The sequence below is a fragment of the Cupressus sempervirens genome, chromosome 6 (genome assembly GCF_028749045.1).
Source record: "Cupressus sempervirens isolate cs-2001-9-10 chromosome 6, ASM2874904v1, whole genome shotgun sequence".
Taxonomy (NCBI): Eukaryota; Viridiplantae; Streptophyta; class Pinopsida; order Cupressales; family Cupressaceae; genus Cupressus; species Cupressus sempervirens.
Window position 1 is genome coordinate 444206538 of NC_143123.1, and position 16554 is coordinate 444223091.

General features: G+C 37.2%; 1 protein-coding gene across 1 annotated transcript in view; it reads left to right on the plus strand.

Moving 5' to 3' along the window:
- Positions 1-16554, plus strand: part of LOC149552984 (uncharacterized) — a 74899-nt gene that overhangs the window by 38413 nt on the left and 19932 nt on the right. Inside the window, exons 2-4 of the mRNA XM_089788508.1 lie at positions 3164-3323; positions 3921-4097; positions 4183-4266. Of these exons, the coding sequence (XP_089644634.1) occupies positions 3164-3323; positions 3921-4097; positions 4183-4266 (421 nt within the window). The remainder of the gene's footprint in view (positions 1-3163; positions 3324-3920; positions 4098-4182; positions 4267-16554) is intronic.

A 16554-nucleotide genomic window follows, 5' to 3' on the forward strand; every position in this document is an offset into this window, starting at 1 on the left:
CTTCAGTTTCAAGGTGTAGTTCCCAATTCCTTTGATTGAATGAGAGGAATTATCACCTGTGGTAACTTCACCATCAACTTCTTCTGATATTGACTCTAATACTTTTTTGTATCCTGTAATGTGTTGAGATGATCCACTATTAATTACCCATGCTTTGCTTAATACTTCATTTGGTAGTGCAAAATACAATACACAATTTTCAAGATCATAGTTTTCTTCTTTTGTAGTAATGTTTGTATAGTTTACTTGCTGGTTTGTATTCTTCGGGCAATTAGATCTATAGTGTCCAAATTTTTCACATTTGAAGCATTTTATTTTGTATAAATCTTTCTTAGGTTTGTCATTTCTTTGATTACCCTTCTTCTTCTTGAAGTGCTTCTTCTTACCTTATAGGAATTTGTGTTGAGAATATGAAGTTCTTCATCATCAATTTTCAATTTTCCTCCTTTCTTATGTTTCCTAGATTCTTCTTGAAGGCAATCTCCTTTAAGTCTATCAAAGTCTGGAAGATTGTCTTTAACACTTACTCCTTGTGAGAATGTTTCCCATGAATCCAGTAACCCATCTATAACCACAAGTGTTAGCTCTTTTTCTTCAATTATGGTCCCTATACTTCCAAGTTCATCTCTTAGACTAGCTACCCTTAGGAAGTATGAATTCATAGATTCTCCCTTCTTTATCTATATATGATTTAGTTGCCTCTTTAGTGCAAGGGTTCTAGTTGCACTGTTAACCTCATATGCATTTAATAATGTATTCATCATATTAATTGCTGTCTGATGCTTCATTAGTATAGGTACTATTTCATTTTTAACTCCATCGAATATGATTTGCATGGCTTTCCTATTTCCTTTAATCTAGATAGTTTTATGAGGATCAACATCAGGTCGCTTGAATTCTTTATCAACAAACTGTATTACATCATTGTCTTCAAGAATCATCATAATTCTGAATTTCCAAGCAACGAAGTGTTTTTTTCCATCAAACCTATATTCGGGTCTGAATGTGCTAGCCATGGAAGGAGTTTGCTAGATATTTAAATCTGATTGTCAATTTGCAGAGCCTAGGTTCTACTACCAAAGCTCTGATACCAGGTAAAGTTTCTGCAAATTCTGAACAATCAAACAGATATATAATGCCTTTCTATCTTGTTGAAGACGGTCTTTAACAATACTGGACGGTATATTGAGTTGTCTTCTTGGATATACAGTTCTGCAAGAAAATATTTATATTTGCTATAATTTGTACGAGGCAATGAATGCTAAAGGAGCAGACTTAGTTTCAATGTGTGTCCTTTATCCACAATCACACCCTATAAATATAGCAACTAAGGGGCATGTCCTTAGAAAGGACATGTCCCTCTTTAGGTCAGCCTCTAATTTTTTTCCTTGAAATCGGCCCCTAATGGAGAAGACTTCAGTTAGTGAACAAACAAACTAAAATGATCAAGATTAATCTTTAACAACAATGACTCTAGGAGACGCCAATCACCACTAGGATAAATACAATTATATATAGGCCTTCATTTAATAAGGAATTTCATGCAAGAACAAATTCGTACAATCTGTAATCAGACCAGTATGATACATCAGAGTTACAGAATTAACAGTTCAATGGTTTTGGTTCTTGTTGCAATTTTGCTATGTTCAAGTATTTCAATTAGGCAGGTTATGCTGAAATAATTTTATAACTAGCATTTGAAGTTCTATATGTATAGTATACAGCACCCCCCCAAGCCATCCCCCTGGCATCCCGAAATTGAGGCCCTTTGTCCCCCCAGCCTGAAAACTCGTCCTAGTGTCCTAGTGTCCTGATGCACTCCAGTGCAGGTGTTACACTGGATTGTTATTGGTGAGGGGCAAATTGATTTATTATTCCATTGGAGAGCTTCTCTTCTGTATTTTGTCCTGTAAATAGCAATCATACTGGTGGAAAGATAAGGCACAATTGTCTTCTTGCCAGTGTCTTCCTCAATTAGGTATGATTATGAGCTATCATGGTTTATATTTTATAGAATTGATTTTTTTCATGTATGTTTCGATTGTTTCCGCTTGTGTTACTGTGAACTGGAGTGTAATTTTAGCTTATTTTTCACTAAGCATTTTGCTTGGTGTAACAGTGGTAAAGAGCACTTTAAGATCTGCGTTGGTGATTTGTTGTGGTAATTCCAAAGCAACTTCCAAAGCAACTACAGATCATGATTCCCATAACTTGCTTTTGCAGGTGGAAAATGTTGTTTCAACCCTCTCCTTTTTCCAAATTATTGTGATTGGATGGAGATGCATGGATTTTCCCTAATAATTTCTTTGGGAAATCATTTTCACCTCATTTGAATTTCAGTATTTGAAGATTGTTAATTTTTTGGGTTTAGTTTGTAAATGTCCTTTCTCTATATGTAATATGTATCAGTGGTTGTAGAGCTGGCCCTTTGAGCTTTCTTTTTGTGGGCAAAAGGGTTGGCTGTTCAGAAATTTAAAACTTATGGAGCTATGATAACAAAAATATAAAATATGATGCAGATTGGAAAGATGATCGGAGGACTCTGATTAATCAGTACCTTAATGTCCATGTTATTGATCGGAGGACTCTGATTAATCAGTACCTTAAGGACCAATCTAGGTAATGGGATATGTATGGGCTGCAAATACTGGTTTAGAATAGGACACCATATTTTTGAGATAACCCAACTCATATAGCTATAGAGACCCCTTATTGCTGGAATAGATATTCAAAGTTGTCACTGTTATTAATAACTTATTATGCTTTTGCTCTAGTCTCAGCCATTCTGATTTTTTTATCTTTTACATCTATTTGCTATCTGAATTGTTAAGGGTTGTATTGCAAAGTTATGCTTTCAAGCTGGTTGGTATTTAAATCTTTTAAATTTTAAATTTTTTAACTATGAGATAAGCATAAAGCACAGTGATTTTTCTGATTCCTTCACTGAATTGGATTTGGTTTTTGGAAGCAAGTTTTTACACCCCTTTCATATTATCAATTATACAATTTTTCTAATGTATCCAGGCTTGTTAAAAGTTATGCCCCTCTGATGCTCATACAATATTTCATTTTCGAAATATGTAGATATCAGTCTCTACTTTTTTAATAAGTGCACTGGCATAGATCCTTTCATTTCCATCTGACGATTGATATGCACTTGCAGCACATCATTTGTTGGAAAGGAGGAGGTCGTCGTCACTAACAAGGACTTAGAGAACTTGTGCCATTTGCTGGAAATAAAAGATGGAGGTCCTGCATGGCAAGAAATAATGAACCGATCAACACCGAAGATGACCTACCAAGCATGGCGTTATGAACCAGAGGTACCTGTTCATCGCTTTATAAGATCATAGTATTTCACTGGTCTTTTGGAAGACAAAATGGGACTGTAAGATGGAGTCAATTGAAACTCTTAATAACATCCCTTGGATGTTGTGGCTCACCAGCACTAATGAGTTAAGATCTCCCAAAAATGGTGTATTATTAAAAACAGGCACATATTTGAATTGTCATTTCATTAAGTAAATTCTCTTTGATGAATCATTTCATTAAGTAAATTCTCTTTGATGAGTCATTTCACTAAAAAGTATTGCATGATAGTAATTAGCATCTTCATCCTGATCTCTTCTTTATGTGTTTAGGATTTGGTAGGGTAACCAATGGTTGAATTTATGGTTTAAAACAACTTGCTGATGATAATTCATTTGATTTTGGAGCTGCCAACTTGAACATTTGAAAGCGTACGGTTTAAAATTCTTGTATAAACATCATGTATATGCATGTTAACAATTGTTAGTTATATATTTCAATTTTTAATTGTATGCTTGTTAACAATATTTAGGTATATTTATCAACCGATGCTATTGAATAACATGCATACTGACTCTCTATTACGTGCCAATCACAATCCCATTACCTAGATTGGTCCTACTGCATACTGTAGCAGGACGGTAATTGATGATGTGACTCCAGAGATAATGAGAGATTTCTTCTGGGATGATAATTTCCGACCCAAGTGGGATAACATGCTTATTTATTTTAAGACTCTGGAGGAGTGCCCAGTAACAGGAACCATGATAGTCCACTGGATTAGAAAGGTAATATTTGTCTTCTTTAAATGTAAATTGAAATCCCTTTATATATATTTTGGTCTCTGATATTGATATATGCTGTAAATTGCAGTTTCCCTTTTTCTGTAGTGATCGTGAATATATCATTGGCCGCCGAATTTGGGAGTCCGGAAGGACATACTTTTGTGTTACAAAGGTACATCTGGTGCTGATTTTTTCTTACAAAAACCATCTTATTTTATTTCCTTTCTGATTTATGTTACCTTTATTGCTGGGTTAGAGATTCTCAAATTCATGGAAACCGACCTCAATGCAAGCTGTTGAAGTCTCAGTTCATTTTATGATTAATTTGCTCGACCTTATCCTTTAGATTGACACGTGTATGACTAAAGTTTGGTTGATCTACTTCCTAATCCACAAAGTGTGGATAGTTGAAATTTGCGAGTCTATCCTTCCATGGGATGTCCAAACGCGTGGCAGGTTATCAAATCTCAGCATAGCAATGACCCTACTCCATGCGATGTCTCTCACTGGCTTGGGAGGCAGGTCCTACTCACAAATGTGGTATTTTTAGTTGCTCACCTTTTAGTTTATATATATATATATATATATATATGCTGCCCTCGTATGCCCACTGTGGCAACCTTTAATACTTTGAAGTTACTATACCAATGCATGTATAGAGACATGTCATTATGGTCGCAAATCCATAGAGAATGAAGTCTGATACACATTATCCTCCAAATGATGACTATCGTTGTTATAACAGGTATGCCACCTTGGTATAGCATTAAATATGACAAAAAAAAAAATTCCTACCAATGGTCAATATTAGAAGTCTCCATTGGAATGCAATGGAAGCTGTGATACTTGATGCCAACATTCAAATATTCCCTCTTATTGGCACGTGATAATAAACTCCTTATAATTCCACTTGATAATATATGGTGATGCATGTAATAGTAAGATTGATGAGCCCCAAACTCTGCAACGGTTACTATATTCTTCTCATGGTTTTAAAAAAAAAAAAAAGTTGTCTGAACCGATTGATTTTGAAATGACGTGGACACAATCATCAACTTGCATCATCTATCTTCTTTAGTTGGTCACACGGGTGCAATGATCGTTCCAGTAAGCTTTGTAGATGGCCAGTTTAGGGGTCATCCCTTTCGCTGTTCTGCCATTGTACACACTGTCAGCATTGTTCATCTCCACTCCTGCAGCAGAAGCTGTGTGTCCTATGCCTATTACTGTCTTGAGGTGATAGGATTTACTCCCTAAGAATATCAGTGCTACATTTGTAGTGCTTTTCAAAGCCTTTCTTGTAGTATCAAGCACTGATTATTTTCTTATTGCATTTGAAGCTCAAATCGCCTCCATTGTCACAAATGCCACTCCATCCTTTCGGAATGTCGTGAAGTTCCTCATCATTGAAGCTCTTGCTCACAGGCCATATGCCTGTGTCAATCACGTCAATGATGATGTCTTCGCCATGAGTATGGTATTCCGAACATACTCAAGGGATGCCGAGGAAATCAGGCAAGCGTGTGGTGTGGAGTTGATGAGGAGAGTAGACAATTACAGCTACGCATCATGTGTTGGCTTGTGGTAGCCACATTAATAACACGAGGAGCAATGCTAATCATCTGGCACTCGTGCCAAGTTTTCAAACTGTGGTCTGTCGCCTTCTCACAGGAGTGCTGCTAATTTGCGTGGGCTTGTACCCAGACTTGTCTGTATAGCTCTTCTTACCATGCTTACATTAGGAGTAGCACTAGTAAGTACATCGGTTACCACTGTCTGATTCGCTTTAACACAATTATTGCGATGGGAAACATTGTAGCTTGCTAATCTGCACCCTGGCTCATCTATAGAGCTCTCATAATCACATCCAAATTTTCAAAAAATTTCATAATATCAAACAAGGTTCATGGAGTCTCCTTTCTTAAATTTGCACTTGGCTCTGATGCCAAGTTGGATTCTCAGGATCTGCTGCAAATGTAATAGCACTGCTGTCTTCAATATGTGTTTTCCAAATGCATCGATCTCTTTGTATGAGGAATAAATCGAGAAGAGACATGTCCCATGATGGGACATGTCTATTCATTAAGATAATTAATATAATAGCAAACCTAATTTTATATATATATATATATATCATTTTAATTATATTAACTTGATCTCACAGGTTTATCCTACTAAAGCGACCAAAACATCAACAGTTGGACATTTCGTCAAACAGTTGGCATGCAATTTGATATCACTGGTATTTAAAATCTTGAACATAATACTAGGATGTGTAATAAACTACTCACTATTACCAGTTAAATCAGACTTCAAGACTCTTGCATAGATGAATACCAAACAACCGATATCTAACTCTTTTTTATGTGTTTGCATATATATTTCTGAATTGAAGGTATCAATTATAACTGATTTGCTTATTTGATCACAATAGAACTATTATTGTTTACAAGAATGAACCTGCTGTGCATTTCAAACATGAAACCAAGATTGAATTACAAACTTAAGAACCTGATTTCAATATGCATGATAAGTAACCAGGTCCTCCACCAAATCACTGCCCAGATATGTAATGCTACAGTAGTCCCAAAATGATGCCGAATAGCAGAAGATCTAAGTTCATTAAATGCAGATTTAATAGTCCATAACAGCAGACCCAATCGCTCCTTTCAGCAAGCCACTGGAATTACTGATCACAGCCCTCATACAGTGAATTACTGCCCACAACAATTGTGTGCAGGCTTTCAATATGGCTGCAGGTGCTCAACCAATTAGTCATGGGCCTGATTAATTTAATTGCAGGCTCTAAAAGAATGATTGCAGGCCACAAACAAGCTAGCCGCAGCCCTAGGAATGTACGGCAGCCTCTCAAATGTGCACAACTGCCTTCAAACTTCACAGACAGATGTAGTTTAGCTGCTCTAATTATCCCTCCAAACACTGGCAATTTCTCCAACACAAATTGACTTCTCAGATACAGAGAGAAACAGCAGAGAAGCAATTGGCAAAATTGCTATACCACATCAGCAATTTGCAAGATAATTGCAAAGACAATTCTTAGACTCAAACTCTTATACTTCAGCAAGGGCATAGGAACAAACTTTGGAAAACTCCTTCACAGGCAATAAAAGCTAATAATCAATTGGATGCCTTTCCCATCAAATGGCCTTGTATTTATAATCTTCAAATGACACAAGTATCCCAAATGAAATTCACTTAAGAATGTTCCTCCAAACAATGTTAAAATATAATGAAGTGCCATTATAAAATAATTTATTAATTTCTTTTGGCTCAAAAAATGACCTTTTTGACCATAACGTAAAATTCTAACACACAAGGCCAGTTTTTCTTGTGCCCACGATTTTAAACTTTTCAACTCGGTTCCAACGAGCTATGATACTGAGGTAACCGACATTAAACACCAACAAAAATAACAAGCTCAACATATTTAGATGAACAATAATAATAATTCACCCGTCTTGCGAAAACAACTGAAGAAGCATCATAATCGAAATCTGACAACACCAGAGTAATCCTGATGAAGAAAGATAATGAATGAACCTGACGGAGTGACTTACTAGTAATAGACGCTCCCTTCAAGCTTCTTGGAGCCCAGACCAGAAGCCCAAAATAAAAATCGAGGGCATCACTCAACTCCTCTAACTCAATTGAGCTCATCAAAACCAATTTTGACTTGCTATAAATAGTAAGTCCTCAAATGGAGCCAAAACACACCACAGGCTACTAGAAAGCATATAACCTGACAACTTGGACCCTCAAATCCCACTTTTATAAGGCTCACGAGGGTCCCGATAGTGAACTAACCAAGCCAATTGTAGGAACTTGCTAAAAATGGAGACATTACAAATTATTTAACATTATCAGACTTCCACAATCCATTTGTAAAATGAAATAAATTGTTTTTTGGATTCAATTGTGTCTGTTTTTTAACATCAATGTTTTGGATCATACTACATGATCCATCATCAGGATGAGAAAGTGTAGGACGGTAAAGATATGCAGACTGGACCTTTCTCAAGAGCTATAAGAAGAGAAGGGGAGAGCACACACACAATCATGTAAAGAATAAAAGACCAATGATATGTGAATCCATTATTCTTATTTGTTCTTTTATTCTTTGCATGATTGTGTGCGTGCTCTCCCCTTCTCTTCTTATAGCTCCTGAGAAAGGTTCAGTTTGCGTATCTTTACTATCCTGCACTTTCTCATCCTGATGATAGATCATGTAGTATGATCCGAAACGTTGATGTGTAAAAACACACACACAATCAAATCCAGAAAACAATTTATTTTATATTACAAATTATGTTTGCCAGAAAGATAGTACACATTGATTGAACTCCTCACTTGTCTATAACATGTTTTGAAATGAGTTGATTCAATCCAAAATGAATCTAAATAAATTCTAGTTTCAGCAATGATGCCTAGATGAACCTAGTGACTGTGTTAGTGCATAACACTTATAAGAAAAGAAGCTGACTGTTCAACGGTGAGCAGTAGATGGCTTGGCAAATAAAGAGTACATGAGTAAAGATTTTCTGGCCTGTGAATCCATACTTCTGAATACTTAACTCAGGAACAAGCAAGTTGGACATTTTCTTCCTTGAATTTTGAGGGATTTCATCATATGGATTCACCAGCTGGAGGAGCTGTACGAGATGACATTTTGAATTTTGTCTAACAGGGTGTGTGGTGTAAATTGTGATTTTGCATGCTCAGTTCAGTGTAAGGTTCTCACCCCAATACTGAAATGATATACACTGAATTGGGAAGGCCAGGCAACACAAGAAATCTATTAAATTGACTTGCAAGGATTTGAAAAGTGTCCCAGAGTTCCTATGTTTTTCTACATCATGTATTTGCAAACAGTATGGAGAAGAGCAAAGAGGTTTCAAGCTTGTGAGAGTGAGCCATATCCATATGTTTTTTAGACATCTGAACAAATAAACTATATGGATTTCTTGTATTTTTTTCCTGCAGGGTAAATTTAGTGTCCTGTGGATTTGCTTTGCAATGAAATCATTTCCTGGCTTCGGTTCCTTTTTTCCCTATGGAATGAACTGCAGTTTCTTGGAACTTTAATTTTTTATATGAATATTCAATTAGCAAATTATTGCTGTTTCAGCTCTATTTATTTTGTTGTATTTTTGTCTTTGCACAAGATTATAGCTTAGAGTGTTACAAAAGCCGTTTACTTGGCTTTTTGGATGACCTTTCAGTTTTATATAAAGCCACCTGAACAGAAAATAATGAGCTGGGGATCCAGTGAGTGAAAGTGGCCCAGGACATGGAAAGCTCAAATCAAAGCCCAGTTTTCAACTATAAAGATATTGTTGTGACATGAGTGAAGCCTATTGATATAGCCTTGATGATTCTGGCAGTTATCCCAATAAAGTCCATATTGGAAAGGAGATACTAGATAATAATAATTAAATTTCAACTAGTCACTCCAAGTAACAGTGGTTGGGGAGAACCACAATAATTAAAAGTATAATTAGTAATTATACATCACACACATTGTAGAGTAATGTTTTATTAATTAAAATAAAATACTCTTAAAGAAGAACAGTATCTCATATTAAATTATCAAACATACATTGCAAGCCTATAGACAAGCAGAACCATTAATGTATATACTCTTTTAAAATATGTAGATGCAGACATATGCCTAGGTCAATGCACTTCCTGAGAAAAAAATAAAAATAAAATTCATTGGTTCCATATGAACTATCTTTCTGCATAACTATTGTTTTGTTTATGCTTTAATCAGCTTTTTATATTCCATCTTGGTGCTTACATAGAGTCCACATCTTGCAAATTAACTGTACATTGGACTTAAAGCGAGCATTTGTAATACCATCATACTTGTGAAGTCTATAAAGAACTGGAAGTAGTGCTAAATCTACAATTCAGTGAATGAGGATGATTTGAGTCTTTGGGTTCTATTATTGCCTTGTACATTGCAGAATTAACTATGAAGTACAAAAGGAAAGGCATCATTGGCTCCAGCTACCAATGTGTTTTTGTCCATTGATCATAATGTTCTACGGGGTTTTGTCCTTATGTATGCTGCAAATCCAAATGATGAAGCTAGTCAGCCAAAACCTAAATTGGTGAGAAGGCCCAAATTCGAAATTAACACGTTATATAACAGGGCAATCATAAAGGCCTTACAAACTTCTAGATCAAAATTTAGCTTTTTGTTTTGACATGGGTTAGATGGTATCTTTAATCTCCTACCCCAGACATATCCCCTAGTTGTTGATGTCAGTTTTGTACCACTAATAACATATAGCAATTGAACACTTGATATGGGATATCAAACACTCAATTCCTCTCTTGAAAAGTTAATACTCATGAAGACATGAGAAAAACTCCAGTCTTCATTACACCTGTGGATACTAACTCAGTTATTGATGTGATTTGCTGGCAATCATGTAGGTGGCCTTACGTTGTTCATTCAAAGATAACTTGGGCTCTCATTGTGGTGGTGATGATTTTGTATGAGTGCCAGATGATGTTGATGATGGTGATGATGGAGGGTGTGTTCAAATGACTTATGCTTTCCTAACTTTCTTATTCAAAACTCTAACTACTAAAGTACTTGCTGCTCTACTCCTACTCCTATGAATGAAAATATTAGCAAATGGACGGGGATCGAATATGATGAAAACTAACTAGTGGCTCTACCTCCATAGATGCAATGATTCAAGGGAAAATGACTAGTTTACCACACAAGGCTTCCCAACAAGCTGCTAGGATGCTAGTGGCCTAGTTATAGATCCCTATCAAATATCCACTAATATCACCATGCAACTATCCATCTACTATTACTCTTACTTGACAACTTCTTGAAATGAAATCTACTTTAACAACTTCAAAGGAAATCTAACTTTAACTATTGGAAGTAGAAACCATGCGATAACACCAAATGTTCTTAATCACCATGCAAGTCACAACAATGATAAAGAGAGGCAATTTTGGTATTATTTTAGCAACAATATTCTCCGACCCTTTACAAATGAGAGCAAATGGCCTTATATAGAGGCCCAAAATTACAACCGACAGTAGAGATAAAGAGGCAAAACCAACGATTTAAATTGGATCCTAGAAACTCTAATTAGGGTTGCCACCCCATCGGCCAATGAGAAGATGCGACCTCATCAATGGACCAATGAAAAAAGGAAAAGTGGCAACCAATGAGAAGGCACCAAAATGGTAGCCAATCGAAATCAGACACCTATCCTACCCAAGAAGAAGGAGAATTTGCCACTTGGGCTTACATCAAATGATCTTCTAATATAGTTCTACCCTTTTCTTTCATCGTTTTAGCCAAAATGATGAACTTGGCTAGCTTGTCGTTGACTTCCTTCATGGGAGGGCAAGGTGTATGTTTTCATCTTGAGCTCAGTTGAATTCATTATGTTGCTTGCTGCTTGCAGTGTTGTAATGGGCACCCATGGATGTCCCAAAAAAACTAAACCAAATTGCTGAAAGGAATTATGTCAAACAGTTTGCATTCAACTTCTTATTTCTCCATTTAATGTTTTAAACCCCTTATAACTCCGGAAATCAAACGTTTATTTGTTTCGTGCATGGAATTGGTATTATACAACATAAACAAGAAAGAAACTACAATAATATGCAAAGTGGAAATGAACTGTTGCTAATAAAATGTTATTTTCAGAATTCATAAAACCAAATACATGGCAGATTTATCTACTCACTAATTACTTCAGCAGTATTGACATAATACTCCAACCCATGCTTTCGAACTTGCTGCTACAATACTTTGTCCTTCAATCAGTCCACTACCTTCATAATACCATTCCCTCAAAGCGGCATAAGTGTTGGACAAGTAGTGAAGAAGATATCTGGAAATGCAACTAAACTGCCTGATAATGAAGCCAATAACAAAGAATTCCAAAGGCCAAACCCCAAGGGGATGACGTCTAGAATGTTACAAGAGAGGATAGACGTCCTCAAATGCCAAGAACGGAGCTGCAACTCACACACCAATTTCTTCTCATATTCAACCTGCCTAATGAAGCCACAGATGCTTCCTTTTATTCTATTTCCAAGGGTCCGCTCAACTCATATGGGCAATGTGGGATAAAAGATGTGTAATATATAAAACATATATTAAAATACCCCTTATGTCTCCCTTGGGTACACATCACCATAAAATAAATATTAAAGTAACACTTTAATATTTTACAATTAAATTAGACGTTACTTTAATAAAACTTCAGACATTAAAATGTATTAGCAATTGGACTCCGAATAATGCGAGTGATAGCTCATCGGAAAGCTTTCACCGAGGAGTATCGAATCCAATCACCAAAATTGACCTGCACTGTGTCCTGTCGACTTACTAAAAATAGTAAGTATGCCTGAAACTAAGTAAATCAACTTCGTTTTGGCCCAAACTGGAAATGACTAGGCCAAAACACTCCAGGATCCCATTAAACCCTCCATTAGCCCTCGGGACCATGTAGAACAAGGCTAACGCACACACACTTGGTCAATTGCTAAAATGGGGACATTACAAGTGTCTTCTCATGGTCCTTCTCATACTCTTTTGCATATCCGATAAAGGCATTGAGGGAGGCAAGGGTGCCCAAATGTTTCTTCTTGATGACAACCTTCCCCAACTCATCCAATCTCGATTCAAAATCTGTCTCATTGATGTTCTCCTCTTTGATATCTTCAAAATCAAGCGCAGCCCCAACGTCGCTCATCATGGTTGAAATGGAAGTGTCAATGCTTGGGCTGTGCTGTGCAATCTTGTTCTGTACCTCTTCAAGTATTCTCAATCTGATAGTCAAGGCAACAAACCAAGACTCCATCGTACTCAATCCTCCATCTACCAACTTGGCTCTTTCCAAATATTTCTCCGGTAGCTCAATGAATCCCTATAGCTTGGGAATGGCTAAGTCCTTGACTGGATGGAAATCCTTCCATTCACTTTAAAATATTCTAAATTTATCTCTAATAACCACTAATGACTTGAATGTCGAGACAAAGGAAGGCAAATTTTTTTTCCCATCTTGGATTGTATCATGGATCCAATCCTTGACTTCACGCAGTTGAACCGATATCTCTTCTGTGTTGCTCCCGCTGTCTTGTGGAAGGGCTGCTTGGTGGAACTGTTGGATAGGCTGGCAATCTCTCCAATAATTGTTCTCAGCCTCCAACTTTACAATCCTTTCGTATGCCTTCCTCAATCTTTCTCTAATTGAAACGACGCCTTCCTAGATCTCCTCACATTCCATGTCATCCATGATTCTTCCCAAGTTATGTTTAACTATCTCATATTCCTGAGCTACAATCTCATCCAATGCCTTGTTAACCGTTGGTATAGCAATCTGAATTTTCAGTGACCATCATTGTCGCTCTTGACTACCTTTGTCATCATTTTTGCAATTTGTTTCTAGTTCTCACTATCACCCTTTTCTACTAATCCTTGGATGTCTTCAACTGTTCGGATAGTCACCACCTCACCTCTTGGCATAAGCATTTGCCTCAACCATAGTGGTGTAGTGCATCTCCCCAAATTTGGATTTGGTTCGACTAGCAAAGCATCAGCAATGGCCTCGGGTGCCTAGCTTATTTCCTCAAGATCAATTGGCCTATCTTCTTCTTCACTAGTGACTGTCACATCTTCTCCATGTTGGTTCTTCGAGAGAAGAGGGTACTCGGTGCTATTGCTGTAACCACTTGATTCTGAATTAGAGCTCACCTCTACAACAGCCCCTTGCCCACTTGTATTATCTTCTTGGCTTCTAGTCTCAATTATGCTCTCTCTTGTATTATCTTGTTGGCTTTTGTCTCTTTGCTGGAGGTTCTTGATGTTCTTTACTTTTCTCGACCTCCAAACTTCTCTTCCTATTCTTAACTGTTCTTTGTTGCTGGCTACTGCCCTCACCTTTCTGTCCGACTGATTCTGCTGGACCTTCTTTTGGTTTCATCTTCTCATAAGTAAGGTTACCCTCTGACTTTGTAATTTCCTTAACTTCCCATTGTAGTACAACTTGGTGTACAGATCAACTGTCCTTGTGACTATTTCCAAGGAAGGATCTTGGTGATCATTCCAATCCACTGGATTCAACTCTGTCCCATCCACTATATCATAATCTTCTCTCAGCACATTTTCATCATCTTCCAGTTGATCGGGAATATCAAGGCCTCTCCATCTGATTGCCCTCATCATGCTCACTGACAATCTTGAGAAAGCTAGCTTTCTCACGTGAAAGTCATCTCGTGCATTGGCTCATAAATCCTCTATAGTAGGAACATGTTTGAATGTATTTCCATGAGATGCCTTTATAAGACCATTAGGATCAAATCCTTGCCTTGCTCTATACCATGCTAGATGATACCATTCTAATTCTTTCTCCGTAGCTGCAAAGGTAATAGGACTGGGGCAACTATCATTGCCAATTCCAAATGAGAAGGTAATCCCTGTCTCACCTTTAAGTTTAATCATTTTGTCATTATGTTCCAGTTGCCTAGCCAATTCCATCAAAACTACCTTGTCCGATGGGTACCTTGGAAGTCTCTTGGGGCAAATTGTACTTCCTACTACTCTAATATAAGTGAATTGCTGTAATTGGATGAACCAACTCTCATACTTCTTGACTTTTGCTTTTGCTTCCGATGAGAGCCTCTTAGTAGGTGTCCCTTGTAATATCCTTACTGTCTTCATGGCAAAGGTGTCACAAAACATCTTATAATCCTTGGTGTTGTGCAAATGAAGTTGTGAATAGCACTCATGCACCAAACATTGCCTCGACCCATTGCCAATTACTCCTAAGGCCTTAAGTCTAGGATTTTCATATAATTTTGCAATTAGATAGAAAAGATAGGACCCCATATAGAATTGCTTTTGATTTTGTACGGTCCTAAGTTGCAATTCTAAATTCTCGCTTATAATCCTAGCCCAATCAAATCTTCTTTTTCCATTTTCAATTTCATCAATAAAATAATACATCTAGTTTTCAAATTGCATACCTTGAGTGAAGCTCATGATCCGGCTGAGAAGCACAATGAGATCGCCATACTCTGATTTGAAATCTGACACAGTGAGCCTTGATGATCTGGTAACTCCTTTCTTGCCTTCGTGTAACCAATTTTGCTTTAGGTGAATGAAGAAAGCCTCCTGATTATCGTGAAATGACTTGGCTGCTTGATCCATCATTACCACTGTCATGCCTTTGTACTGGGGGATATTAAATGTTTCTTCAACCACTTGTCCGCCAATGTTGGCTGACACTTTCTTCCTTTCATCAAAAATTATGGATTTGGTAACAATATCAGACCAGGATGCACACTCCATTACCAATTCCGCACAAGGCAAGGTAAGAGGGAAAGCCACCGCGTGTACAATTCTGCTCTTGTAGATCTTCTTTGTCATGGGGGATTGTCCTTCCTTCGATCTGTCCTTTAACTATATCATGTTCACTGTACCGATATTGGTATCACTTATTTGCCTTACTTTCAAGAAGAAGGTGGTCTTAGGCATCATGTCTTCCTTGTCTTTTTCGGTGTTAGTTCCCTTTGGGTTCTTGCTTGCACTAACGTCTACCATCCTAAACACTTATTTCTGCCCCTTCGTTCTAGATGATATGGGCTACACTTATCAATCTCCAACCTTATATCTATCGATGGAATCAAGCTTATTTCTGCCTCGTCGTTACCTTAGGATGGACTACACCTATATCTCCCAACTTCAATCTAGGGTGGTCTAGCTTATTTTTGCCTCGCCAAGTGTCCTATCATGAAATCTACACTTATCTCTCCAAACTTCAACATATTAATGGAATGATGAAGTGGTGGATGATGAATACAAGAAGAATATAAGGGAAACGAACCAAGCAAGAACAAGTAGTGGAATCCGCCTTTAAACCAATCTTCACCACTAAAAATGAGTAGAATTTTACCTTAATTTTGTCTTTACCAATAATAGGGCCCTCTTGAAGTTCAGATCAGATCTTAAAAAATTCAATCCTTCTTGCAAATAACGATGCCCTAGCAAAAATCAGAATTTTGACCCCTTGAAATTGCCCACATTGGCCAAAAATCAGACCTTGGATCATGTATCTCCTTCACCAAGCAAAATTGCCCAAAATTGGAAGTTGAAATCGTAGTCTTTGGAAAGAAAATTAGGCCTCAACAAAAATCGCCTAAGCAAGAAAAATTCAGATCTGCTCCAAAATCTTACCTAGGGCATAAATTCGTCCAAGAGAAACCAAGCAAGGAAAAATCTGCCCAAGAAAATCGCCCAAATCTGCAAATTGCCTCTCCAAGAGAAATCGCTCACTAAGGAAGGAGGAAGATGGAATGAGGAAATAAGAGAGAGGGAGCCCCTCATACCAAAATTTCCTTGTCCCTCCAAGCTGGCCGACTTGCCCTGGAGGAAAGCAAAATTAAATTAGCA